The sequence below is a fragment of the Chrysemys picta genome, chromosome 2 (genome assembly GCF_011386835.1).
Source record: "Chrysemys picta bellii isolate R12L10 chromosome 2, ASM1138683v2, whole genome shotgun sequence".
Lineage (NCBI taxonomy): Eukaryota > Metazoa > Chordata > Testudines > Emydidae > Chrysemys > Chrysemys picta.
This window is the reverse complement of record NC_088792.1, coordinates 285,418,944-285,445,965: the sequence shown is the minus strand read 5'-3', so window position 1 is coordinate 285,445,965 and position 27,022 is coordinate 285,418,944. Positions and strand designations below refer to the sequence as shown.

Below are 27,022 nucleotides of genomic sequence, written 5' to 3'. Positions count from 1 at the left end.
TGCCATCAATCTTGTGTCTCCTCCCCACTAACACGCAGTCTTTGCATGCGCTGCCTTCACAGGCAACCACCAAGATCCTCATTTATAACCAGCCCCCCAAGAAGCAGCTGCCTTTCTGCCCAGGCTGTGACGGCAGGCCGAAGATGAAGGCTTTTCTTCTCACCCTGCTGGTGGCGGTTCTGTGTGTGGAGCAAGGTGAGATGCTGCTAATGATTCCTCTGTGCCTGAGAGAGAGCCAGGGAAGGAGCTAGAAATGCGGGGGCAGAGGGGGATTTTTGCAGCACCGTTGGCAAAGATTCTACCTTGAAGTGGGAGCTGGCACTTCGGCAAACCTCCCTTCGCAGCCAGCCGCTTGGTAGTGTGAACAACGGCTGGTGCTCTGGGTGCAAGAGGGAGCACACTTCTGTGGATCTGAGCTCCTTCCAACAGCAGCATGTCTTGAGAGGCTTAGAGGGAGATGGGGGGGGGGGGGCTGACTAGCCCTAGAGACCTGTCTAGTCATCTCTTAAAGAAATCTTTTACACGGTTATCCTCTGAGCCAGGCTCTTTTACTCAGGGCGATCAGGGCTCCTCAGCATTGCTTTCTTGCAACCATAACTTTTGCAAGTTCTTCTGCTGTAATCAGCTAAAAACATAAGGATCTGATTGATCCCAGATACAGCGGAGTAAATCAGGAGTCACTGCACTCCATTCAATTAAGCTGGAGCAGTGGACAGGGCCGGCTCTACCATTTTTGCCGCCCCAAGCGGAAATAAAAAAAAAAAAAAGCCACTCAGACTGCCGTCCGAACTGTCAAAGCAAAAAAAGAAAAAACAAAGCCGCCCGGACTGTGCCGCCCCAAGAATGGACGGAACGCCGCCCCTTAGCATGTGCCGCTCCAGGTACCTGCTTCCTCTGCCGGTGCCTGGAGCCGGCCCTGGCAGTGGAGCATCGGCACAAGTGAGATCAGACTCAGGCCCTGCGTTCTTACAATGCTGTAGTGGAATCCCAGTAATATTGGACGGGGGTCACAGCAGTAGGTTCTGGTGGGAAGAGCCACTGGTTGATTCTTAATGGAGGATAATTTTACTCCTCCAACTCTTCCTGTAGAAGAGAAGGTGCTGGCTTCCTGGAGGGTCCTGGAGCCGCTTGCGGGTAGGGCTAGATCAGTGGTTCCCAAACTGGGGTTTGTGAACCCCTGGAGGTTCGTGAAATGTTATAGGGGGTCTTGGGAAAAAATTCCCTAATGGTGGACAGAGCTGTCCCTAGGGACCCGGGGCAACACGGGGCCTGCAGCCTGGAGCCCCTGGACTTCCAAGAGCTAAGCAGATCAAAGCAAGCACATCTATCACACTGAGGAGATTTAAACTTCAAGACTCCTTATAAGAAATGGAAAGGGAAGGTGGATATTTGTTGCTGTTTTTAAAATTAAATAGGCAGCTCGTATTGTTTTTAAAATGATGATGAAGAACAAATTTAAGCTTTGTTGTAACATGCGTTGTTTGCCTGGACTGCTCAAGACCTGAATGCTTGTGTAGGAGGAATGCTTTGAGTTGGCTTCTTACATACCTTCATGCTGTTTCACATCTGATACTCCTTGATGAAACATAGGAGCCTTGTCTTCTAACTGGCTTATTCAAAGTGATACAAGCTACGAAAGCGAGATCTTGGAAGAGTGTCGCCGTTTTGATAATGTAAGAAAAATACTGTAATGGTAAATAATAGTTAACAATAAATAATGTGTAATAAGCATGTCATAAAAACACATTTTATATTTCCAAGATCACTGCTTTTATAGTTTATACTCAGGTAAAGTAGAAAATCCCTGGACATACTCATTTTTAGGAGGGGGTTGGCAAGACTTGACATTTTAGTAAAAGGGGTTCACAGGATGTTAAAGTTTGGGACCCAATGGGCTCGATCAGGGTGATTGGTGGGGGAGAGCCCAGTATTCACCACCTATGACATGTATGCTGTGGGGCCAGTGGCCTAATCGTGCCCCCGCTCTCACTGGAACTGTGGGGTGTGAGTGGGTGTTGTAGCCAAGGTCAAGATTGGAGTGTGCCCTGCCCACTGCTAGGTGCTTGTGTTGGGAGAGCTGGAGAAGAGGTTCTCTGCTCCCCACCTTTGCTAGGCTAGCTGTCAACTTTAAAAAACAATGAGCAGTCACAAAGATCACTTGACTCCCCGCCTGGCCCCACTGGAGTCGTGTGAGTAAGACACTCCCCAGTGTAACTGGAGCATGTGCTTGTAAAATCCGTGTTGCATCCTCTTCTAGTATCTAGGCCGCAGAGGATAACAGCCCACTACTGCTTCTAGTTGGAGTTATTCCTTCCCTGTCAGTGATCAAGATCTGTGAAAGGACTGGGTTCAAACTCTGCTGGTGACCCATGGAGGTGGAGGGATTGTTACATAAAGGTGGCAAAATCAAGCCCTGGGATGAACTTAATGCTTTAGATCTTGTTCTTCCTTAACCCATCCCCTCCTTCTCTTTGTCACCCTCACGCATCACTTCCTGTCCAATTTGCACTATAAACTCTCTAGGAAATGCACCGTACTTCTCGGTTTGTTTCTATAAAGCATTTCACATGCTTCTGACACTGTAATAATAATAACCAAGCTTGTTTGGCAAGTCGGAATGAATTCTCTGGTCTTCCATGTGATACCCATCTATAAATAACACATCATGTCATTCCCACTTCATTTGTCAGAGCCAGTGTGAGCTCATATCTTGATTGCCGCCCACCATCCATTGGCACCTGTCCCTTTGCAAATTAGTCCTTATAAAATATTGGACCAGTTCTACCAGGAAGGAGGGAAAAAAAGTGATCCGGGTAACTACAGGCCTGTTAGTCTAACATCTGTAGTGTGCAAGGTGTTAGAGAAAATTCTGAAAGAGAAACTAGTTGAGGACCTAGAGGGTAGTGGCAATTGCGATAAATTACAACATGGTTTTACGAAGGGCAGATCGTGCCAAACGAATCTGATCTCCTTCTTTGAGAAAGTAACGGATTTATTAGATAAGGGAAATGCGGTGGACCTAATATACCTGGATTTCAGTAAAGCGTTTGATACTGTACCCCATGAGGAATTATTGGTTAAACTGAAAAACATGGGGATCGATATGAAAATCCAGAAGTGGATAAGGAATTGGTTACTGGGGAGAAAGCAGCGGGTTGTATTAAAGGGTGAACTGTCGGGTTGGAGGGAGGTTACTAGTGGAGTGCCTCAAGGTTCGGTTTTGGGACCCATTTTATTTAATCTATTTATAACTGACCTCGGAACCGATTGCAGGAGTGGGCTGATAAAGTTTGCGGATGATACGAAGGTGGGAGGCGTTGTAAATTCGGAGGAGGACAGGGATATCCTGCAGGGAGACTTGAATGAGCTTGTGAATTGGAGAATCAGAAATAAGATGAAATTTAATAGTGAAAAGTGTAAGGTGATGCATTTGGGGATGACTAATAACAATTTTAGTTACAAGATGGGGACGCATTGGTTAGAAGTAACGGAAGAGGAGAAGGACCTAGGGGTTCTTGTAGACCGCAGGATGACTATGAGTCGACAATGTGACGTGGCGGTGAAAAAAGCCAATGCGGTCTTGGGATGCATTAGGCGAGGTATATCTAGTAGGGATAAGGAGGTCCTGCTTCCGTTGTATAAGGCGCTGGTGAGACCTCATTTGGAGTACTGTGTGCAGTTCTGGTCTCCCATGTTTAAAAAAGATGAACTCAAACTGGAACGGGTGCAGAGAAGGGCCACTAGGATGATCAGAGGAATGGAAAAGCTGTCGTACGAAAGGAGACTAGAGGAGCTTGGGTTGTTTAGTCTGACAAAGCGAAGGCTGAGAGGGGATATGATTGCTATCTTTAAATATATTAGAGGGATTAATACAAGGGAGGGAGAAGAATTATTCCAGCTTAGTACTAACGTGGATACCAGAACGAATGGATACAAACTGGCCGTGGGGAAGTTCAGACTTGAAATTAGACGAAGGTTTCTGACCGTCAGAGGGGTGAAATATTGGAACGGCCTACCGAGGGAAACGGTGGGGGCGACGGACCTGTCTGGTTTTAAGATAAAGTTAGATAAGTTTATGGAGGGGATGGTTTAATGGTAAAACATAGTAGTCAAGGAAAGCCAAGCAATGGTGGGTAAATAGTATAATGGCTAACGGGGTCGGGCTGGAGACTCTTGCCTATATGCTCGGGGTCTTACTGATCGCCACATTTGGGGTCGGGAAGGAATTTTCCTCCAGGGCAGATTGGCTGAGCCTCTGGAGGTTTTTCGCCTTCCTCCGCAGCATGGGGCAGGGATCTCTAGCAGGAGGGTCTCTGCCGATTGCAGTCACTAAAAACAGGATTGTGGACTTCAACAGCAGAGTCCAGGGAAGGGGTAGGGACGGTTTTATGGCCTGCAGCATGCAGGGGGTCAGACCAGATGATCATAATGGTCCCTTCTGACCTTAAAGTCTATGAGTCTATGAGTCTATGAGAATATGGTCCATTTTGATGCTCACTAGCAGTAGGTGACAGGGATGGGGATTGTAGATCAGGAACAAATAACATATTCCTGCAAGCCTCTAACACAGGGTGTGTTTTCCTTTTGCAGCTCACTCACTGCTGTGCTTCACCTGTAAGGATGCGTCCTCCAACTGGGGTTGTCTGGCACCAACTATATGTCAAAGTGGTGAAAACTACTGTGTGACCACGTATCTTGGTGCAGGAATTGGTAAGTTTGGGCATGTTCTGCCTGTTGTCTTTCCCTAGCGCTTTCCCAGACGACGTGCTGCCCCCGTTCCAGATCACTGGGTTTTCCTTCCTCTGTCTGCTGGAAGGATGGGACATTGCTGATGTGGAATTGGGGAATCACCCCTTGAAACTGAATGGCAGGAGAACTTTGCTGGGACGCGCTAAGGGGGTGGGAGCCCCTGTACTCAGTGGTGAGGTTTGCAGTTGAGTGAGTGACTGAGAGGAGGGCAGGGAAGGCAATGTCAGGCTTCCTCTACGCCAATTGGGGGCTCCGTATCTACCCCTCCAGCATTGGCTGAAGTCCTGAAATGAGGCTCTTTATAGCCCAGTCCTGCAGCCGCTCCCCAGCAGTGGGTGCTGCTACTGCTGAGGTGCGCGAGGGCTGGGACTGAGTTCCCACCCGCTCCTCAGCGGCTCTGCCATGGGCGTGAAAGGGAAGGAGGCTGCCTGCCCGAGTGGCTGCCAGCCTTGAACGCAGCGAGGGAGCAGTTAGAAAGGGCTCAGTGGATCCTCTGCTTCATAGATTCTAGATTCTAGGACTGGAAGGGACCTCGAGGGGTCATCGAGTCCAGTCCCCTGCCCGCATGGCAGGACCAAATACTGTCTAGACCATCCCTGATAGACATTTATCTAACCTACTCTTAAATATCTCCAGAGATGGAGATTCCACAACCTCCCTAGGCAATTTATTCCAGTGTTTAACCACCCTGACCGTTAGGAACTTTTTCCTAATGTCCAACCTAGACCTCCCTTGCTGCAGTTTAAACCCATTGCTTCTTGTTCTATCCTTAGAGGCTAAGGTGAACAAGTTTTCTCCCTCCTCCTTATGACACCCTTTTAAATACCTGAAAACTGCTATCATGTCCCCTCTCAGTCTTCTCTTTTCCAAACTAAACAAACCCAATTCTTTCAGCCTTCCTTCATAGGTCATGTTCTCAAGACCTTTAATCATTCTTGTTGCTCTTCTCTGGACCCGCTCCAATTTCTCCACATCTTTTTTAAAATGCGGTGCCCAGAACTGGACACAATACTCCAGCTGAGGCCTAACCAGAGCAGAGTAGAACGGAAGAATGACTTCTCGTGTCTTGCTCACAACACACCTGTTAATACATCCCAGAATCATGTTTGCTTTTTTTGCAACAGCATCACACTGTTGACTCATATTTAGCTTGTGGTCCACTATAACCCCTAGATCCCTTTCTGCCGTACTCCTTCCTAGACAGTCTCTTCCCATTCTGTATGTGTGAAACTGATTTTTCCTTCCTAGGTGGAGCACTTTGCATTTGTCTTTGTTAAACTTCATCCTGTTTACCTCAGCCCATTTCTCCAATTTGTCCAGATCATTTTGAATTATGACCCTGTCCTCCAAAGCAGTTGCAATCCCTCCCAGTTTGGTATCATCCGCAAACTTAATAAGCGTACTTTCTATGCCAATATCTAAGTCGTTGATGAAGATATTGAACAGAGCCGGTCCCAAAACAGACCCCTACGGTACCCCACTCGTTATGCCTTTCCAGCAGGATTGGGAACCATTAATAACAACTCTCTGAGTACGGTTATCCAGCCAGTTATGCACCCACCTTATAGTAGCCCCATCTAAATTGTATTTGCCTAGTTTATCGATAAGAATATCATGCGAGACCGTATCAAATTCCTTACTAAAGTCTAGGTATACCACATCCACCGCTTCACCCTTATCCACAAGTCTCGTTATCCTATCAAAGAAAGCTATCAGATTGGTTTGACATGATTTGTTCTTCACAACTCCATGCTGGCTGTTCCCTATCACCTTACCACCTTCCAAGTGTTTGCAGATGATTTCCTTAATTACTTGCTCCATTATCTTCCCTGGCACAGAAGTTAAACTAACTGGTCTGTAGTTTCCTGGGTTGTTTTTATGTGACTTGCAGGCATCTAACTTTTCTAAGTGATTTTTAACTTGTTCTTTTTTAATTTTATCTGCTAAACCTACCCCCTTCCCATTAGCATTCACTATGTTAGGCATTCCTTCAGACTTCTCGGTGAAGACCGAAACAAAGAAGTCATTTAGCATCTCTGCCATTTCCAAGTTTCCTGTTACTGTTTCTCCTTCTTCACTAAGCAGTGGGCCTACCCTTTCTTTGGTCTTCCTCTTGCTTCTAATGTATTGATAAAAAGTCTTCTTGTTTCCCTTTATTCCCGTAGCTAGTTTGAGCTCATTTTGTGCCTTTGGCTTTCTAATCTTGCCCCTGCATTCCTGTGTTGTTTGCCTATATTCATTCTTTGTAATCTGTCCTAGTTTCCATTTTTTATATGACTCCTTTTTATTTTTTAGATCATGCAAGATCTCGTGGTTAAGCCAAGGTGGTCTTTTGCCACATTTTCTATCTTTCCTAACCAGCGGAATAGCTTGCTTTTGGGCCCTTAATAGTGTCCCTTTGAAAAACTGCCAACTCTCCTCAGTTGTTTTTCCCCTCAGTCTTGATTCCCATGGGACCTTACCTATCAGCTCTCTGAGCTTCCCAAAATCTGCCTTCCTGAAATCCATTGTCTCTATTTTGCTGTTCTCCCTTCTACCCTTCCTTAGAATTGCAAACTCTATGATTTCATGATCACTTTCACCCAGGCTGCCTTCTACTTTCAAATTCTCAACGAGTTCCTCCCTATTTGTTAAAATCAAGTCTAGAACAGCTTCCCCCCTAGTAGCTTTTTCAACCTTCTGAAATAAAAAGTTGTCTCCAATGCAGTCCAAGAATTTGTTGGATAGTCTGTGCCCCGCTGTGTTATTTTCCCAACATATATCCGGATAGTTGAAGTCCCCCATCACCACCAAATCTTGGGCTTTGGATGATTTTGTTAGTTGCTTAAAAAAAGCCTCATCCACCTCTTCCACCTGGTTAGGTGGCCTGTAGTAGACTCCTAGCATGACATCTCCCTTGTTTTTTACCCCTTTTAGCCTAACCCAGAGACTCTCAACACTTCCGTCTCCTATGTCCATCTCTACCTCAGTCCAAGTGTGTACATTTTTAATATATAAGGCAACACCTCCTCCCTTTTTCCCCTGTCTATCCTTCCTGAGCAAGCTGTACCCATCCACACCAACATTCCAATCATGTGTATTATCCCACCAAGTTTCAGTGATGCCAACAATGTCATAGTTGTATTTATTTATTAGCACTTCCAGTTCTTCCTCCTTATTCCCCATACTTCTCGCATTTGTATATAGGCATCTAAGATACTGGTTTGATCTTTCCTCCCAGTTTTGTCCTGACCCTCCTTTCTCTCTGACAATATAGCCCACACTCCCTCTCGTTTCCGACCCATCCCCCCAGTCTCCATGTTCCCCACTTACCTGTGGGCTTTGCTCACCTGTCCCCGTCGAACCTAGTTTAAAGCCCTCCTCACTAGGTTAGCCAGTCTGTGTCCAAATAGGGTCTTTCCTCTCCTCGAAAGGTGAACTTTCCTTCTCAGCAGTGGTTCTCAGGGAAGCAGCCTCCTCTGCGCTGCTGCATTCTTGTGGCATCGAGCCCACGCCCCTTTCCCTCCGGTTTGGTGGGGGGAAAAGATGGCTGCCTTTGTCCCTGGACTGCAGGGGAGAGGACGTCTCCCGCATGTGTCCGATTGCACCCAGCAGCAATTATACTGCAAGTGTAAATGTCATTGCCAACCTCTGCATTTTGACAGACTGTAAGTAGCTAGTTCACGGGGAGACGCACTGATATTACTTGCGATGTGGTTCAGTTAACAAAAGTAGTGCCAGCCTAGTGAGTAGTGCAGGGATATCACCCAGGGGATGAGGCCAGTTGGATTGCAGGCCGTTGTAACTGCCCTGCATAACTGACATTATGGGCCTTGCTTCCCAGTCTGGCCGCCTTCTGCACCTGGGGAAGCCATGTGATGGTTTAAGCATCAAACATCTCATGTGCTGGTGCAAGGTTCCACTATGGGCATGTGCAAGTGAGAGAATTCACACGCTCCAATCCCAGTGCCTGGCTGGTTGTGCCTGCACAAAAGGAGGCCGGGTTGAAGCCTTTTGGGGTATATTGGTGTCTGCTGCTTAATGAGCTGTGCTGTGACCTGACTACTACCAGCTCTTTCAAGCTCCGAGGCTCAACAGCAGGAGACAGGACCCAGTCCCCTCTGTGCTGCATCCCCGCAGCCCTCCCTGAACTCCCAAAGCCCTGTCCCAGCATGCAGTGGGCAGAGTGTGACAATCTGGAATGGATTCGCAGGGTTCTCTGGCTGTTCCCACGTCCTGGCCAGGAATCTGAAGGGAATATTCCCAGATTGTCACTGCTAGGAAGAGACTAGTGCTGTTTTCATGGTATATAACAGCAGTAGTGACTTCTAATCACTGGGCATTCACTGGCAGAGCTAAGGCTGTGAGGCTATTAACTGCTGAGAAATGGCCTCCTCCTCTCAGGATTGCTTAGCTACATCGGTACAATTATCTCCTTTGCAGAGCTCAGGAGCTCCTGTCTGAACTCTGGGAAACATTTTAATCTTGAGTCTCTTTCTCTTGTTTGTGTTTCCGGTTCAGGTGGACATTCCGGGCAGAGCATCTCCAAGGGATGTGCTTCAATTTGCCCCAGCGTTGGGATAAACATAGGAATACTAGCCACCTCTGTTTCCTGCTGCAGTTCTTCCTTGTGCAACATCAGCGGGGCCAGCAGCGTGAAAGTCAGCTACTCGGTGCTGGCCATGGCAATCTTGGCCAGCTTTGTCTATATCAGGGCCGGACTGTGATCGGACCAGGAAAAAAATCTTGATGCCCTGAAGAACCTGCTCAGGCTTCTCCAATGAGACACCAAACCCCCCTCTGTGCAAAGCAATACTGAGGTTACCAATGGTGTCCTTTCTTAAAAAGTCTCTCTCAGATCCCATTAGACAAGACCTGCCCTCTTCCCGTTCACAAGGAAATTCTGCTGCTGTCACTGGGTGCCCCTCTGATTTGGTTTTGGGTGCAGGAGGCCTGGGAAGCTCAACTGAAGCGTGCAGCCCCACTGGGGAGATGCCCGCTTGCACTCTTGACCCATCAGGAAATGGTGGATAATGTTTGCAGGGTTTCTACTTTTATACCCATAGTCCCAGTTGATGGGGCTGATTAAAAAAAGGTCAGGGCTACCAGAAAATGTTTATCACAAACCACCTGCAAAGTGGAATACTTAAACACCCCTGCCTCTTGTTACCGCAGAGACATTTCCCATCCACGTCACGCTAGGGATCAGCGCCAGACTGACTGCTGGGAAGGCATGATCCAAAACCAAACCTCAGATACATTCACCCCCGGTTGGATTCTGTTTTTTTACATTGTTTTTTTTATTCTGCTCCTTGTCTCATTTTTCTTATGTAAAATGAATGCAGTGCTCGCACTGTGAGCATCACAGCTGAATAAACACCTTCCTGTTCTTTCCTGAGCCCAGATATATTGTGTGTCTCTTTGCTTGCTGGAAAAACAGGGTGTGTGAGGTGCCCTGAGCCGAAAGATCAAGTCATGGGTGCAGCACAACTGCTCCTTGGGACAGCTGCTCTGTGGTTCTCAGCAGCGCCGTCTCTCTTGTCACTTTTCATCCTAACACAGACCTTTACCTCCCATGCCTGCCCCCATCCCCCTCCAGGATGGGCTCTGAGGAACGAACACTTGAGTTGATTATTCACCTGTTCTCCCAGCTGCGGTACCTGTAACTTGTCCCACAGACCAGATGCTGTCTTGTATTGTTTTACTCCCTAAAAGCCCTTTCGGACTCAGTCCGTATGACTGAAGCTGGACAGGATGAAGTGTGAGTCTGGTCTACCATAGACGTGTCATATGGGACTGGAGCAAACACTATGGGAGCAAAACCACTGCGGGGTCAGTCTGTACGTTAGATATTAGCGTCTCTCCGATTCCTGCCTTCCATCGTCAGTGAGTGGTGACGGAAAACCCTGCGGCTATATTTAAAAACAGCCATAATGAGCAAGCTCCTTTAACCCCTTGTTGTCATCCCAGAGCGCCCCCGTGCGGGCAGGTGTGGTGTTGCAGGCGAGCCCTTACTTTGTTTTCCCCTCACCCAGGGTAGTGGCAAGTCCAAACAGCCTGTTAAATGCTAAAGAGCACCCCCTAGTGGAGGGTGTCATTTATTAACAGAAAAGCCCAGGCAGAACATCAACAAAACTTTCACCGCAACATCCCGGTGGGTGACGAGGTCATCTCAGTCCATCCACTGTGACCCTTCTCCAGGGAAAGCAGTCCTCTATCTAGGAGGTGCCCATCTCCATGAGCTCCTCTGAGAGGTTCGCTGTCCCGATAGGTCCCCAGAGAGCCCTGCTCAGCCCTCTGCCTCAGGTTTCTCCTGCGAGCTGCCCTCCGCTCCACAGGAGCCTCCCATCTCCCATTGGAGCTGCCCTCTAACTGCGCATGGGGAACCTTTATTAATCAGCCACCTGGGGCAGCCAATTACCCCCCGGTGGGGCCTTCATCAGGTAGTCGGGGCAGACTGGGCCCTGGTTACCCATAAAGAGCAGCTAACCCCGTGACACCCATTGAGCCAATTCCCCTTGCATCTTACAATGTAATGGGCCTGATCCTTCCTCGAATGAGTCAGAGTTTTCAGGATCGGGCCTTGGGTAGGAAAGGAACAAAGAAGGGATAAATGGAAATTGATGTCAGACAGTTTGTGCACTGCTGTCATTTCAGACTTTGGGGTTTCTGGAAGTTGGCCACTGAGGCACCCCCAGAAGACAGGACATCCCCTTGGTTTCATGGGCCCAGCCCCACCAGTGTGACCCTGTCCCTGCTGCTGTGACCTCACATGCACAGGGCATGCAAGGTCATGCTGCATGGAGGATGCCATTTTGCAGGGCGCGCCACCCTGCCTCCATTGGCGTGACTTTGCACACACAGTGCATGCGAGGTCATGTCACATGGAAGATGCCATTTTGCAGAGTGATACTGATGTGACCTCACAAACGCAGTGTCTGAGGTCTCTGATGCTGGTGGGGACAGAACAGGACACTCTGCAAACAGCCTCTTCTGTGCATCCATGATGATATTGGACAAAAGCACGTTTGGCAGACTAAAACGGCTACCACTGAAACCAGAAACAAGACTGTCCAACTTCCAACTGGCCGAATGGCTTGCTTAGGTTTCTGTTAAATTTAATATAAATGAAGTTCCTGAGTTTCTAATATTTGGTTTTTTTAAAATAACTACAAAATTGTAGCCATGTTTTATAACCCTTAAATTACTGAGATGCACTTTCAACCTTAACTCCAGCTTGATGAAGATAGTTGCCTGGAAATCCTAATTCACCCCTGGCTTTCCTGACTCCTTGGAAACAAGAGGGTCTTTCAGGGCGGAGGCTCAAATGGGAGGAGTAAGGATAATTTAGTGGTTAAATCTCTGGTGTGGGGTTTCAGAAGATCTGGGTTTAGTTCCTGGCTCTGCCCCAGACTCCTTGTGTGACCTTGGGCAAGTCATTAAACCTGTTTGTGCCTCAGTTTCCCCATAATAGATGATGATGATACTGGTTGAGCAGAGGCCTGTTCTCTAAGTTGTTTAAGGTAACACAAGTGCAGCTCTACCAGTTATATAGAATTGTTTAGGAAAGTCAGTAAAGACTGGTACAAATTGGATTGGTTTGAGTTATAAGTTGCGGGGGCGGAGTCACTACATGAGAGGAGTGGGATGGGTGGACTGGAAAGAGTGAACGCCACCTTCAAGGCGGCCACCCTCACCATCTCGTGATGCTCCAGGATCCACCAAGACACCGTTGGACCTTCGTCATCCTGATCCTGAACGGCCTCCTGATCAGACGGAGCCAGAGAGCCATCACCATCTCCACCAGCTTCAGCTAATTCCCCAACAACACCAGGGACGTGAGACTCAAGCCCCTGCTGTCACCTTCCCCCTCCAGGGTTATTTTCCTGATGCTCCTTCTCTCTTCTGTTTTTTATACCGTGCTTTCTGCCTGCTGGCTGAGCTGGCCAAATCTCTGCCACCTTTTGCAACACTGCTGCGAGCCTGTGACCATTAAGGCAAGCTGAAAGCAATGTAACACCCCCCCCCCCCCCCCCCCGAAACCTAAATCAGACTCTAACAGCCTCAGTAGCTCCAGACCATCTAAACCAGGGATCGGCAACCTGCGGCACCCGTGCCAAAGGCGGCACGCGAGCCAATTTTTACTGGCACGCTGCTGCCAGCTGGGGTCCTGGCCGCCGCCCCCGCTCTGCCCCCGGCTGGCTGCGGCTGAGCGGGGCTGGCGGCCGGGACCCCGGCTGGCAGGAGCTGGCGGACGGAACCCCAGCCTGGCGGCGGACTGAGGCGCTCAGCCCACCACCGGTCTGGGGTTCTATCCGCCGGTGTCGTGTGTTAAATTTCTCCCCGTAGGAATGTGCTACTTGCGGAGCACCAGGACTGGCAGCCGTAAGTAGTACATTGTAAGTAGCACATTCCTACGGGGAGAAATGTAATACATTACACCCAGGTAGGGAAGGCTGTGCCTCCCCAAACAGCCCGTCCCCATCTGCCCCCTCCCACTTCCCACCCCCTTACTGCCCCCCTCATAACTCCTGACCCATCCAACCCCCCCTGCTCCTTTTCCCCTCACCGCCCCCTCCTGGGACCCCCCACCCCCTGACTGCCCCCCCTCAGAATCTCCCACCCATCCAAACCCCCCTGCGCTTATCCCTGACTGCCCCTTCCCGGGACCCCTGCCCCATCCACCTCCCTGGGACCCCACCCCCTCCCCCATCCAAGCCACCCTGCTCCCTGTCCCCTGTGATACCAGACACCTCTGTGTTCTTGGGGAACCAGGGTGCAGTATCCAGCCTGACTCATGAAAGACACCCCTCCCCCCTAGCCTCTGCTTAAACCAAAACCCATCAGAGGAAAAAACTTGCAGAGAGCAGTGAAGGGCCTCACCTAGACCCCTCCTGACAAGGGTGACAAGATTAAGACATCTCCATTAGCATACAGAATGGAGAGCAGAGACAACTCCCCTAGCCTCATCTGCATGAAAGATGGGAGAGGAAGACATCTCAATTTACATACACACTAAACAGGTTCAGCTCAACGGGTATGAGTGAGAAACTGTCTCCCATGGTTTGTCTCTTGGGAGTGGCGATTTGCCTGTTAAGGAAGCCATCCCAATCTCCCAGAGTTTGTCTGTGAAAGGCCATGTGGTCTGTAACAAGGGGGAGGGAAGTTCAAACTGTTTGGGCTGGTCTACACTGGGGGGGGGAATCGATCCAAGATATGCAACTTCAGCGGAAGTCGAAGTATCTTGGATTGAATTACCTGGGGTCCACACGGCGTGGGATCAACGGCCGCGGCTCCCCCGTCGATTGCGCTACCGCCGCTCGCTCTGGTGGAGTTCCGGAGTCGACGGTGAGCGCGTTCAGGGATCGATCTATCGCATCTTAATGAGACACGATATATCGATCCCGGATAAATCGATTGCTACCCGCCGATACGGCGGGTAGTGAAGACGTACCCTTTGTCTAGTCAGAAAAGCAGTTTAACTGCCGGGGGAGAAAATGTCTCCAGTGTTCTGTCTGTGGAACAGGCAGAAAGTACCTCTGAGTTTATGCTGACTGAGGATTTGTCAGTTGTGCCAGATGTGGTTCTGGACTCAACTAAAACCCAGGAAGGAAGTGTTCTTAGGACTGTGTCTGTTGGGAGTAATGACTTGCCCATGGAGGGAGCTACCCCAATCTCCAAACGCTTGTCTGGGAACAAAGGGGAGGAAATTCCAAACCTTGTGACTGTTAAGAATGGCAGTTTATCTGCTGGGGGAGAGTTTGTCTCCAATCTTCTGTCTGAGGAGCAGGCAGAATGTGCCTCTCAGCTTATGCTGAATGAGGATATGTCAGTTGTCTCAGAAGTCATTCTGGACTCAGTTGAAACCCAGAAAGATGTTTCTGTAGAGCTGAAAAGGGAAAGGACAAAATTTCTGGGGGGAAATGAATTGGTGCCTAAAAGTACTCCTGAAGGAGTAAAACCTCAGGCTAGCTTTTGCAAGCAGTTTGCTGCAACTGAAGGACGTGGAAGTGAGTTGATCGAGTTAGCTCAGAGTGAATCCTTATCTGCAGCAAGCAACAGTGTCGGTGCTGAGGAATTTGGTTCAGATTCTAGCTGCCAAAGTTTCTCTAACTGTGTATGAATCCACTGACTTTGTTTTAGAAGGATCCAGGGTGGAAGCCATCCCTGCTAAAACCAACACTGCCTCTGTCACTGCTAAGCAGCTCTTTACACACACCTGGGATGGCTGCAGCTCTATTGTGAATCGGGCCAGCCCCAGTGTGTGTCAGATAGAAATCCTGAATGGGAGAAATGGAAAACACTGGCGGAAATTTTTTCATTCTTCACAGCTCAAAGAATGGAAGGATAAACCACCTGACCCTCAATCCTGTCTTCTCCATCCTGTCGGCCACCCTTCTTGGCCAGCAAGAAGGAACGGCTTTGAGCCGTTGGAAAATACGCATCGAGTGGGCTGGTCAGTGCCTACCCCGATGTTGAGACAGGAAAAGGCCAGAAAAGTCCTTGACTTATTATGGCCACCCTCACGTAGGTCACTGCTTCATGTTCACCCTGTAATATTGGTCCCAGTCTCTCCCAGTATTTACGGGGGGAGTGTGGGAAGTTTTTCTCTCTTCTCTGCCCCCTCACAGGTCCGGTACATGAGCCATGACATCCCACCGGTGCACCAGCACCCTGCTGTTCCTAAGTGTCTGAAGTCTGATGTTGTCCAGGCTCTATGCTGTACCTGTGATCCCTCTGAACCTCTGGAGGTGCCTGCCAGCTGGAGCCCAGGAAGTAAAATTGCTGTGCCACATGCATGGATTCTATGGGAATGGGAGCAACTCCCTGGCCCTGCAGCGTCGCTACCAGTTCTACGCTGTTGGCAACTCCTCGGGTTGCCCCTGGGAAAGCATTACCAATTGCACGCAGAGTGCCACCGGAGAGTCACTTAAATTTTGTTATGAAACTAAGACCACCCCAGACTCCATCCCATTGTTCTGTAAGCCGTTGTGGTCTCGAACGGGACATACACCATCAAACACACCCAGTGACAGCCTCCGGGGTGGCGGAAGATGCAGGGTAGCCCTGGTTTCCTCTGCTGTTTGGGGAACAACCATGCCCCTACCTGTCATCATTGTCATTGGAACTCAGACACCTCTGTTACCCGGAGAGGAACTGCAGCTGTCTCTGATCACACCAGCAGGCAAAAACATCACACGGTTCCTTGTAAACTGGAAACTGCTGAACTGGCCTTTAGCTGGACATGACTTGATTCAGCAAGATCCCCCAGACTGGGTAATTTCATTAAAGGGCACACATGATGACGAGCTCATGCCAGCAATTTGGTTTAAATTCACATTGCACCTGCATGTGCTCCCCTGATTGGAACTAGCCATAAGGGTTGGGATGAATGAGTAACCTGGGAATAAGTCTCAACGTTCCTTAGATGTTATCCAGGAAGAGGGGTCTGTTATTGTCTATGTTGGTAAAGCATGTGTGTGTGTAAGGACAAATTGTAATATTGTATTAATTAATGGACATTGGGTCCAACCCATGGTGCCTTAAGTTAATCACGGTTTCTATAATGTAACCATCATTGTTAGTTGTGATATTAAGTTTACTGTGCCTATATGGACTGTACAACATTTAAATGCCTATCCTGAGCTCTACAAGGAGGTTTCCCCCATTTCACTGGGAATGGGTCTCATTGCCATTAAGGTAAAACACAGGCCATCACTCTTGGTGGGAGACTTTGCTTGGGTGGAGCCCCAGAACAACAGGTCTTTTAAATATCATGCTTTACCCCATTGTGGTGGTCATTGGTTTCCAAATGATACTAGCAATTGGTCTGGTTTTGCTGGTTTGTTGGATACAATGACTGATGCGGCGGCTGCAATGGATGGAAGAGCAGACCCGGTATCACAGAGTAAGGATGTTGTGACGGGTTGGATCACAGAAACCCCCTTGGGAGCTGCCACCTGATGTGCAAAGACTACCTCTGCTCCTGTTTTCCCTGCCAGCTCAGGACTCCAGCACCCTGTCTTGCTGAGCCAGACACTCCCGTCTGCTCCAACACAGACCCAGGGTCTGAATGACTTGCCCCAAAGCTGCAAGTTTACCTGAAAACAGCTCACAGAAGTGTGCTTGTCTTTAGCACTCAGATGCCCAACTCCCACTGGGGTCTAAACCCAGATAAATCTGTTTTACCCCGTATAAAGCTTATGCAGGGCACACTCATAAATTGTTCGCCCTCTATAACACTGATAGAGAGATATGAACAGTTGTTTGCTCCCCCAGGTATTAATACATACTCTGAGTAAATTACTAAATAAAAAGTGATTTTATTAAATACAGACAGTAGGATTTAAGTGGTTCCAAGTAGTAACAGACAGAACAAAGTAAGTCACCAAGCAAAATAAAATAAAATGCGCAAATCTATGTCTAATCAAACTAAATACAGATAATCTCACCCTCAGAGATGCTTCAGTAAGCTTTTTCTCAGACTGGACACCTTCCAGGCCTGGGCACAATTCTTTCCCCTGGCACAGCTCTTGTTCCAGCTCTGGTGGTAGCTAGGGGATTCTTCCTGATGGCTCCTCCTTCCCCCTCTGTTCTCTTCCACCCCTGTATATATCTTTTGCATAAGGCGGGAACCCTTTGTCCCTCTGGGTTTCCACCTCCCCCTCACTGGAAAAGCACCAGGGTTAAAGATGGATTCCAGTTCAGGTGACATGATCACATGTCACTGCAAGACTTCATTGCCCACTTGCCAGCACACACACATACAGGAAGACTAACAGGTAAAACACACCCATCTGCAGACAATGGTCCTTGTTAATGGGAGTCATCAAGATTCCAAACCATCATTAATGGCCCACACTTTACGTAATTACAATAGGCCCTCAGAGTTATATTTTATATTTTTAGTTTTAGATACAAGAGTGGTACATTTATACAAAAAGGATGATCACACTCAGTAGTTTATAAGCTTTGTAATGATACCTTACAAGAGACCTTTTGCATGAAGCATATTCCAATTACATTATATTCACTTATCATATTTTTATAAAACTATTCCAGTTACATTATATTCACTTCTTATTATGTTTTTATAAATCCATATAGACTGCACAACGTCACAGATGTGATGGAGATACTCGCTCAGTGCAAGCACCCGATCAACGGAGGGACTTGATACCAGACACCTCTGTGTTCTTGGGGAACCAGGGTGCAGTATCCAGCCTGACTCATGAAAGACAGCCCCCGCCCTGGTCTGGAGTTCTCAAAATATGTTCTCGTACCCCTTATCAACAATTACACTACAATTCGCTTAAAAACTTGAAAACTTAAAACCTTTGTTTGTATATTACAGTAATAAAAGTTAAAAAATGTACAATGTTAATAAATACATAGGTTTGATGAAACAAAGTAGTTGTACTTACGTGCCTGTGCTTAATTTGTGTTTTTGATGATTTACCTTCCAAAATTGTTTTTGCATGTCTTGCACCCCCAGAAAGGGCATCTCACACCCCCAGGGGGTGCATGCACCCCAGGTTAAGAACCACTGCACTAAACTGATAAGATCTGCATTTTAATTTAATTTTAAATGAAGCTTCTTAAACATTTTTAAAACCTTGTTTACTTTACATACAACAATAGTTTAGTTATATAATATAGACTTATAGAGAGAGACCTTCTAAAAACATTAAAAAGTATGACTGACACACAAAACCTTAAATTAGAGTGAATAAATGAAGACTCGGCACACCACTTCTGAAAGGTTGCCGACCCCTGATCTAAACTAACCATTACTCTTTTCCCCAAGAGGAACAGCTACCACCCCCTTTAAATGACTGCCAAGCAGAGGCCTCTCTGTGTATTCAAGGCTCCATATTGCTAAAGGAAAAGGGAATAAGGGATATTGGTTGTTCCCAGGACTGCCAATCCCAAATGCTCAAAAATCATGAGTCAGGCTCACCAAAAATCATGAGACTGGCTTTAAAATCAGATTATGTAAACATAAAAGTTTTGGGGTTCTTTTTATTTGCCTTCCACTTTTGGAGCCTTTAGGGTGCACTGGGGTCACGTTTTGAAGCTTTCTCCTCAGCCACTAGGGCTAGAAACTTACTTTTTCTTTAAGAATGTAGGCTGAAATCATCACATATCCACCTGACTCCAGGAGCTGGAACTTTAAGGAAAACAATAATTATCTTGAGACTCATGAGAGTTGGCAACGCTGAGTTTTATAAAGTCTAAGACCAAAAAGGGACAGACTGACCCCCCCTCTATAACACAGGCCAGAGAACTCCCTGGAAAAAATTCCTAAGGATTATCTTTTAGAAAAACATCCAACCTTGATTTAAAAATGGCCAGTGATGGAGAATCCACTACGACCCTTGGTACATTGTCCCAATGGTTAATTCCCTTCACTGTTAAATATTTACACCTTATCTCCAGTACAATGAAAGCCTTTACATGTAACACTTTATATCTCAAATGCTTGAACTGTTTTTCCCCTGCCTTTCCTGTCTTTAATGAAAGATTCAATAGCTGTGAATGATGGTTGTTACATCTGGGCAATGAGTCATTAGAAAAAACAGGAGGCCTTAGCTGAAGCTCATCTCACACCTGGTGAGCCTGCTTGAGAACACTCCAAAGAGCCTGTCAGTAATGGCTGCTAGGACTCTACAAGGACATGTGATCAGACCACATGTCTCTGGACTCCATCTTGGGATGTCAGTATTTTTCCACAGACTGGTCTGGGAACCAAGTTTTGAAACAAAGGGTTCCCAGCATATGCAAAAGGTATATAAGGCAGGGAGTGACATCATTGGGGGTTCCTCACTCCCCACACAAGAAGACTCCTGTAAATCCCTGAGGAACAAAGACAACTGGGGGAAGTGCTTGACCCAGGCTAAAGGGATTTCTAGGCTGTGAATGGGACACCTGGGGATTCCAAGCTGTAAAGCAAGTGCAGTTGTCCCTTAAGAATCTGCAGCCTGCTTGTATCATCTCTTAGGCTGAGATTCTGCTAATTCATATCCAATTTGTTTAGTATATTAAGCCTAGTTTGTGGTTTTGGGTTATCTGCTAGGTAATCTGCTTTGATCTGTTTGCTTTCACTTATAATCACTTAAAATCTGTCTTGGTAATTAATAACCTTGTTTTTGCTTTATCTAAACCAGTGAGTTGGAGTGAAGTGTATGGGAATCCTAGCTCAAGGCTGTTGTATATTCCTCTCCACATTGAGGGTGGGGGTGAACTTTATGAGCTTACACTAAGCAGTTCCCTGTGCAGCGCAAGATGGTATAATTCTGGGTTTATACTCCAGAGGGGGTGTGTGCCTGAGGAGCTGGGAGTTGCCCGAGCTGTAGCCTTCTGATGCAGGGGGTGGTCAGAGAGTCTGCATGTAACTGCAGCTGGGTGTGTCCCTACCAGTGCGACTGCTGGTGAAAGCGCAGGCTTGGTGGGCTTTGCAGCTTGTCCCAGCAACACAGTGTGAGAGGGAACCCAGGCTGGTGGGTCAGGGGGCTCAGTGATACTCCAGTTCCAGGTGGCACCCCGGGGGGAACTTGCCACAGAATGGTTTTGAAATTTTTTGCTCTTATGAACAATTACCTTCCAAAGGAGCTAACGCACCTTGCTAAAGGAGTTGAACTGATTAGTTGCCTTTGAAGAACTTCAACAAAATAGACAGACATTTGAAGGCTTTGTCCTCAGACTTCGTCCAAGCCCTCTGTTCTGAAAGATGCATGTGATGAAGCATCAGCATTCAATTGTGCCAGCAAAATAGCCAAGATACTGCCCCCAAAATGTCAAGGTTCGATAGTCCCTGAGCACTTGCTCCTTGACACTTTGGAATGCTGGTACCAATCAGTGGTCTCAGATTCATCTAGGGTGACCAGATGTCCTGGTTTTACAGGGACAGTCCCGATTTTGGGGTCTTTTTCTTATATAGGCTCCTATTACCCCCCACCACCATCCCAATTTTTCACATTTGCTGTCTGGTCACCAGGGGTGAATTGCAAAGGAGATTCTCTGAGAGGAACTCCAACTTTTACAAAGGCTGGTCAGCAATCTATTCCGTCAGCTCTCCAGACGTCTTGACGTTGAAATCACTGTGTGCTTTGATTGACTTGCGTGGCTTAGATATAGAGAAAGTGAAAGTTGAAATGGCTGGATTTAAGCCACTGATAAATAAGAGACATCGCAAAGAATGTGACGAAGGTCTAGGTGCGGGCAAGGAATTAGAGGAGGCTTTCCCGTGTATGTTTGAAATGTTTATAGGGGTCTGATTGTTTGGAGCATTAACTGCAGCATGTGAGAATTCCTTGTCTTGTCACAGGCCCTTATGCATGGCAGACTCTTCCCTGAACTGATTTGTGAGGCTGCAGCATCTCCACCTTCCAGACCCATTGCTGCCACCGCACCTACAATACCCTAGCGAGCTTGCGATGGCTTGGCTGAGAGGTGGCTGGCAGGACTTAGAGCAGGAGTCAGTAGCCAGGAATTGGAGCCAAGGGTCAAAAACCAGTTATATGGAGTGAGACAAAGAAGGAAGGAGAAGCTGCTGGGCTTAATAGCCAGTCTGCTGACTCTTCCCTCCAGTGGGGTGGGGTAGCCAAGAGGGCCGGCTTTAGGAAGTGCGGGGCCCAATTCGAACATTTTTGGCGAGGTCCCGGCAGCGATGACTAAAAAAACCCAACCATGTAAAAAAAAGCCTTTCATTTCTTAGCAACCAGTTCCCTATAAAAAGTTCTGATTTAAGGGATGTGCCACAGTATGTATTTTTTGTACCAATAGGGTTACCATACGTCCATATTTTTTAAATTTAAAAAATTCCTCCTGGACGGTGATTTAAGAACCAAAAAGCCTGACATGTCCGGGAAAATACGGATGTATGTTAACGCTACCTAAAGTTCTTTTTTAAAAAGATGGGCCTGAACTAGAAATGAGCTCCGTTTCACATGTGTGGGTCCCCGCCACTCCTGTTATACCAATAAAAACTAGCAGGATCTGATTAAAGGGGACAAGATAAAGATGCCACATTTATTATAATAACAATTTGATTTATGACCAATAACTAATATCTTAATCCTTATACACACATTATACCTAATACCTATACACACACACACACACGCATTTACACACACACACATCCATCAGATGTTCTGCAGCTGCTGCATAGTTACCAGTCCTGCTTGAGTCTGTGGTTTGAGTTTGCAGCTTGGGTTCGTAGCTTGTGGCGGCTAATTGGCCAGGAAAGCCGGGCACAAGGACGAGCTGGGTCTCTGTTGGGCATGCACCGATGCCCTTCCATGTTGGCAGCAGAATGTTACCCTCCTTCAAAGTTTTCCATCTCACCCATCCTTTTTGTAGGCTTTAGTTTGAATCCAGAGTCTATAGGTCTTGCTGTGTCACGCTGCCTCCAGGTTTGGTGATTGATCACCCGTCAATTGCAGACATGACTTTCAGCCTGGGACCGGGCTTTGATCTTCCTTCTATTGTACCTTTTCTTTTTAGAGTGGATTCTTCTTACTTTGTTAGGGCTCTTGTCTGCATCTTCAGCCCTTTGAACTCTATTTAATCAGGACAGGCTGGGGCTGGAGGTTGATTCCATCATCCATACATACCTCATTCACACATCTAAACTAAACTAATAAGATTACAGCAGGGTTTGCAAAACTGAAGGTTGCAGCAAGCCCTTACAAAACAGAGTAAGCGTTTTAAAATGGGGTTTGAATTACAATACGGCAAACAGTGAACAGAAGTTACAATATAGACAAGTATAATGGATGGCAAACAGTGAACAGAAGTTACACTGTAGGCAAGTGTAATAAATGGTGAACAGAAGTTACAATACTGAAACAGTGCAAGTCTTAGGCTGGGTCTACACTACCCGCCTGAATCGGCGGGTAGAAATCGACCTCTCGGGGATCGATTTATCGCGTCCCGTCGGGACGCGACAATCGATCCCCGAATCGGCGCTCTTACTCCACCAGCGGAGGTGGTAGTAAGAGCCGACGACGGGAAGCCGCAGAAGTCGATTTTGCCGCCGTCCCTACAGCGGGGTAAGTCGGCTGCAATACGTCGAATTCAGCTACGCTATTCACGTAGCTGAATTTGCGTATCTTAAATCGACTCCCCCCTGTAGTGTAGATGTACCCTTAGTGATTTAAGCAGGAATTGGATTGATAGTGAAACTTACAAAGGCAGCTGACTGAACAGCTATGGCTCTTAACAAGCATCTTAATTGTTAATTAGCCAGTTATTGGGGTAACCGGTTTTATGAATGAATATTGTTTCATTCATAAAACTTTACTTATGAAGTTACATTAATAAAGTGAACAATTAAAAACAATTTCATTCATCAGTTCTACACTCCCTGGGGGCGGTGTGCACATGTGTGGGTCCCAGCTGCTCCCTGCCCCCCTCATTGAAGCAGGTGTGCAGGGTTACTGCCCTGGGAACTGCAGGGCACCAGTGCACATGGGGCTGGCTGGAGGCAGGGCAGGGGCTGACTGGAGGTAGGGTCTGGCTGCAGGCAGGGCAAGGGGTGCGGGTTTGGCTGGAGACAGGGGTGCGTGGGGTGGGCTGGCTGGTTTCAGGCAGGGCGGCAGGGGTTGGCAGGGCTGGAGACAGAGGAGTGCGGGACTGGCTGGCTTCAGGCAGGGGGGTGCGGCAGGGGTTGGCTGCAGGCAGGGCAGGGGGTGCAGGGCTGGTGTGGGCAGGGCAGGGAGTTCAAAGCTGGTGCGGGCAGAGGTGTGTGGGGGGGCTGGTTGGCTTCAGGCAGGGCTGCAGGGGGGTGCGGCAGGGGTTGGCTGGAGACAGGGCAGGGGGTGCGGCAGGGGCTGGCTGTGGGCAGGGGGTGTGGGGCTGGCTGTGGGCAGGGGGTGCGGGGCCGGCCGCAGGCAGCGGCAGGGCGGGGGGCGGGGCTGGCAGGGGGTGCAGGTCTGGCTGTGGGCAGGGGGTGCGGGGCTGGCTGGAGACAGGGGCTGGCTGCGGGCAGGGCAGGGGGTGCGGGGCTGGCTGGAGACAGGGGCTGGCTGCGGGCAGGGCAGGGGGTGCGGGGCTGGTGCGGGTAGAGCCCACCCTGTATGGTAAGTGCCCCCTCCTCCTCCCTCCCCCACTGGGGTAGCAGCAGCAGCTCGGGGGCTATTTAAAGGCCCCGGGGCTCCCCTGCTTCCACGCCCCAGCCCTGTAAATAGCCAAGGGAGCCCTGGGGAAGTGGCGGGGCTCCGGCGGCTATTTAAGGGCCCAGGGCAGCAGAGGCAGCTGGAGCCCCGGCCCTTTAAATAGCCCCCAGAGTCCCCCGCTACCCCAGGGCTCTGGGGGCTATTTAAAGGGCCTGGGGCTCCCCTGCTTCTACCGCCCCGGCCCTTTAAATAGCCGTGGGAGCCCTGGGGAAGCAGTGGGGCTCCAGCCGCTATTTAAAGGGCCAGGGCGGTAGAAGCAGCGGGAGCCCCAGACTTTTTAAATAGCCCCCAGAGCCCCACAGCCCTACCCCAGGCCTCCAGCAGTGGAGCTCTGGTGGGAGCCCCAGGCCCTTTAAATTGCGCCCTGGGGAAGCCGGGCCACCCTGGTACCGGGGCTTGGGTGTGGGGCCCTCTTGGGGTGGGGCCCGATTCAGTGGAATTGGTTGAATTGGCCTAAATCCGGCCCTGGTAGCCTATCAGGCAGCCTACTACAAGCCAGCTCATGTGGTCATTAAGTTGCCCAGAGACTGGCCCTGCTGCAGGCCCTGAGTCAGTCAGTTACAGAAAAGAGGAAGGTCCTAGCCGAGGGGCTTGGGGATTTCGGGAGAGGGTCCCTGCCAGGGGTATCAGGTGGAGGGAGGGGTAGAGAAAGAGGAGTGGTCCCTGCTTCTTCTGCCCCCAAATTCTATTAATGCCTCCCCTGCCCCCAATGCAATGAATGCTGCTGGCCCGACCCCCAAGTCAATTCAGTGGGATGAGGCTGACCCTACTCGAGGGCTCTTCTATTGCTGCGGCTGCCCTTGCCCCCCTTAGCAGCTCCTCCAGCATCACCCCTGTGCCCTGATTGGGGTCCCTGGTGCTACCGTAATTTAAACCTTAAATAGCTCACCCAAGAACCTACATTAAAGTTGCAAAGTCAAGCATTCGAAAGCTAGCAAATGCCAGGTAGGTTTTAGTTGCCCTAGCAACCTAATTCTACCCCTGTGTGTCCATCCTCGGATGTACTGAATGAGGCACTTGTCCTGTGGGGAAAAAACCCCGGGGCTGGAGCACCCACGGAAAAAAATTGGTGGGTGCTCAGTGTCCACCGGCAGCTCCCTGTGGCCCTGCCCCCGCTCACCTCCGCCTCCTTTGCGAGTATGCCGCCACGTCCTGCTTCTCCCCGCTCCCTCCCAGCGCTTGTGCCGCAAAACAGCTGATTCGCGGGGCAGGGAGGGACGGGGGAGGAGGGAGAACGCGGTGCGCTGGGAGAAGAGGCGGGGCTGGGGCGGGGATTTGGGGATGGGGTCGGAATGTGGGCCGGGCCAGGGGAGGGGATGGGCTGGAGTCGGGGCGGGGCCAAGGGTGGGGGGCGCGGGCACCCAATGGCAAAGTTGGTGCCTATGCTGGTGGGTCCCAATAACCGCTCTGAGCCATGGCTAATGGAAAGGGTATTTTACTAGGCCTGGCAGGAAAGGGAAGGTTGCAAATCCCCTTTGTGCAGTTATAGTTCACAGTGACCAAGAGCAGTTCCTGTTTGAATCCCTGGGACAGTCCACTCGAGTCAGGTCTCTTCAGACCTAGTGCATAATAAAAATAATATAAAATAGTATATGGAGATATACCTATCTCATAGAGCTGGAAGGGACCCCAAAAGATCATTGAGTCCAGCACCCTGCCTTCACTAGCAGGACCAAATACTGATTTTGCTGCATATCCCTAAGTGGCCCCCTCAAGCATTGAACTCACAACCCTGGCTTTAGTAGGCTAACACTCAAACCAGCAAGCTATCCTTCCCCTCTGCAGTGCAATCTGTTTTCAAGCAAAAAGGATCTCCCAGGTTTCCAGGCCAGGTTCAGTGTCTCATTAGGGCCCCTCTGCACTGGCTCCTTGCCAGCTGCCGCTGGTCCCCTGTAAGCCCCACACTGACCGGCCCCCGTCTGCAATGCCCAGCACACACCTAGCTCTGCAGACAGTTCTTTGCATCCCGCTTCTCCGCAGGTCCTGGTTAGCCATGCGGCTACTGCCTCCCAAAAGTGCCCCATCATTTTCTACTCAGGGTCCTTCCTCCTACCTGCCCTGGAGAAAGGGAAGTGCCGTGGGGAAGGGACTGAGGGGAGTTGTAGTCCCCTGGCTTAGCAGGTTCATCACACCTAACTTTCGTGTGCTTGACTTTGCAAACTAAATAAAGGAAAGGTCACAGGAACCCATTTTCTTAGACAAGCCTTAGGCAACAGAAATACAGAGGCCAGTACCACCGGCCCCGATAATTCAGCACTAAATAATAATAAATGATGAGAGAACTGTGGAAACCTCATATTCTGGGACATTTTAAACCAGACTGGAGAAAGCCGAGAGAAGTATGCCGTGTCTTGGGAAGGAAATGGGTTTAAATTAGGGGTTCTCGCCTGGGCTGGGGTTTGACAATATCAGAATGTTCTGCGGGAACATGTCGATTTGGCTGAAACTTCTGAGAGAAACCGGCCTGACTTCCTGCCAGCTCACCCCCCAGCTCATCAGCAGCCCGCCTGGAGGGAAGTGTGGGAACTGGGATTCCCCAAATCCCCAGGCAGCCATCTCCCCAGGCTGCCTGCTCCCCCGTCCCCCAGGCAGCTGGCTGGCTCCTTGGTTCTCCTGACCCCCTACCTGGTGGGCTGCCCCACTCCCTGGAGCCCCATGCTAGCTGGCTCCCCGTATGCTGCCTAGGGACTGCCAGGCTGCCTGACTCTCCTCACAGCTGACACCCCAGACAACCAGCTTCCTGGTCTGCCCAACAATTCCCACCTGCCCTGCTCCTTGGAACAACGTGCTGCCTGTCTTCCCATCCACCTGCCTGGCAGGCTGCCCCAGTCCTTGAGCTCCCCAATTCCCAGTGCTGCCTGCCTCCCCCTCTGCGGGGCTGCCCCGCTCCTTGGTGTCTTGGGCTGCACAGCCAATGGGGAGTCGGGCAGCTGGAGGCATCAAGGAGCCAGGGCAGCGAGGCAGCCTGCCAGGCCGGGAGGTAGGCGGCCTGGGGTGCTGGGAGATCAGGGTGCTGAAGAGCGCGCTAGCCAGGCATTCTGGGAACTTGTCTTGTGTTTTAAAAACCATTTTTAAAAGTCTGAAACACGTTTGACTTTTCAGTCCCTCCCCCG

The 27,022-nt window shown here is 49.2% G+C and overlaps 1 protein-coding gene across 1 annotated transcript; it reads left to right on the top strand.

The window, feature by feature from the left end:
- LOC135981843 (lymphocyte antigen 6E-like) lies at positions 1–10,126 on the top strand. Its single transcript, XM_065586341.1, has 3 exons — positions 1–195; positions 4,591–4,710; positions 9,250–10,126. The coding sequence occupies exons 1-3, from the start codon at positions 144–146 to the stop codon at positions 9,453–9,455; spliced, it is 378 nt and encodes a 125-aa protein (XP_065442413.1). The 5' UTR covers positions 1–143; the 3' UTR covers positions 9,456–10,126.
- Positions 10,127–27,022: the final 16,896 nt, after the last annotated feature.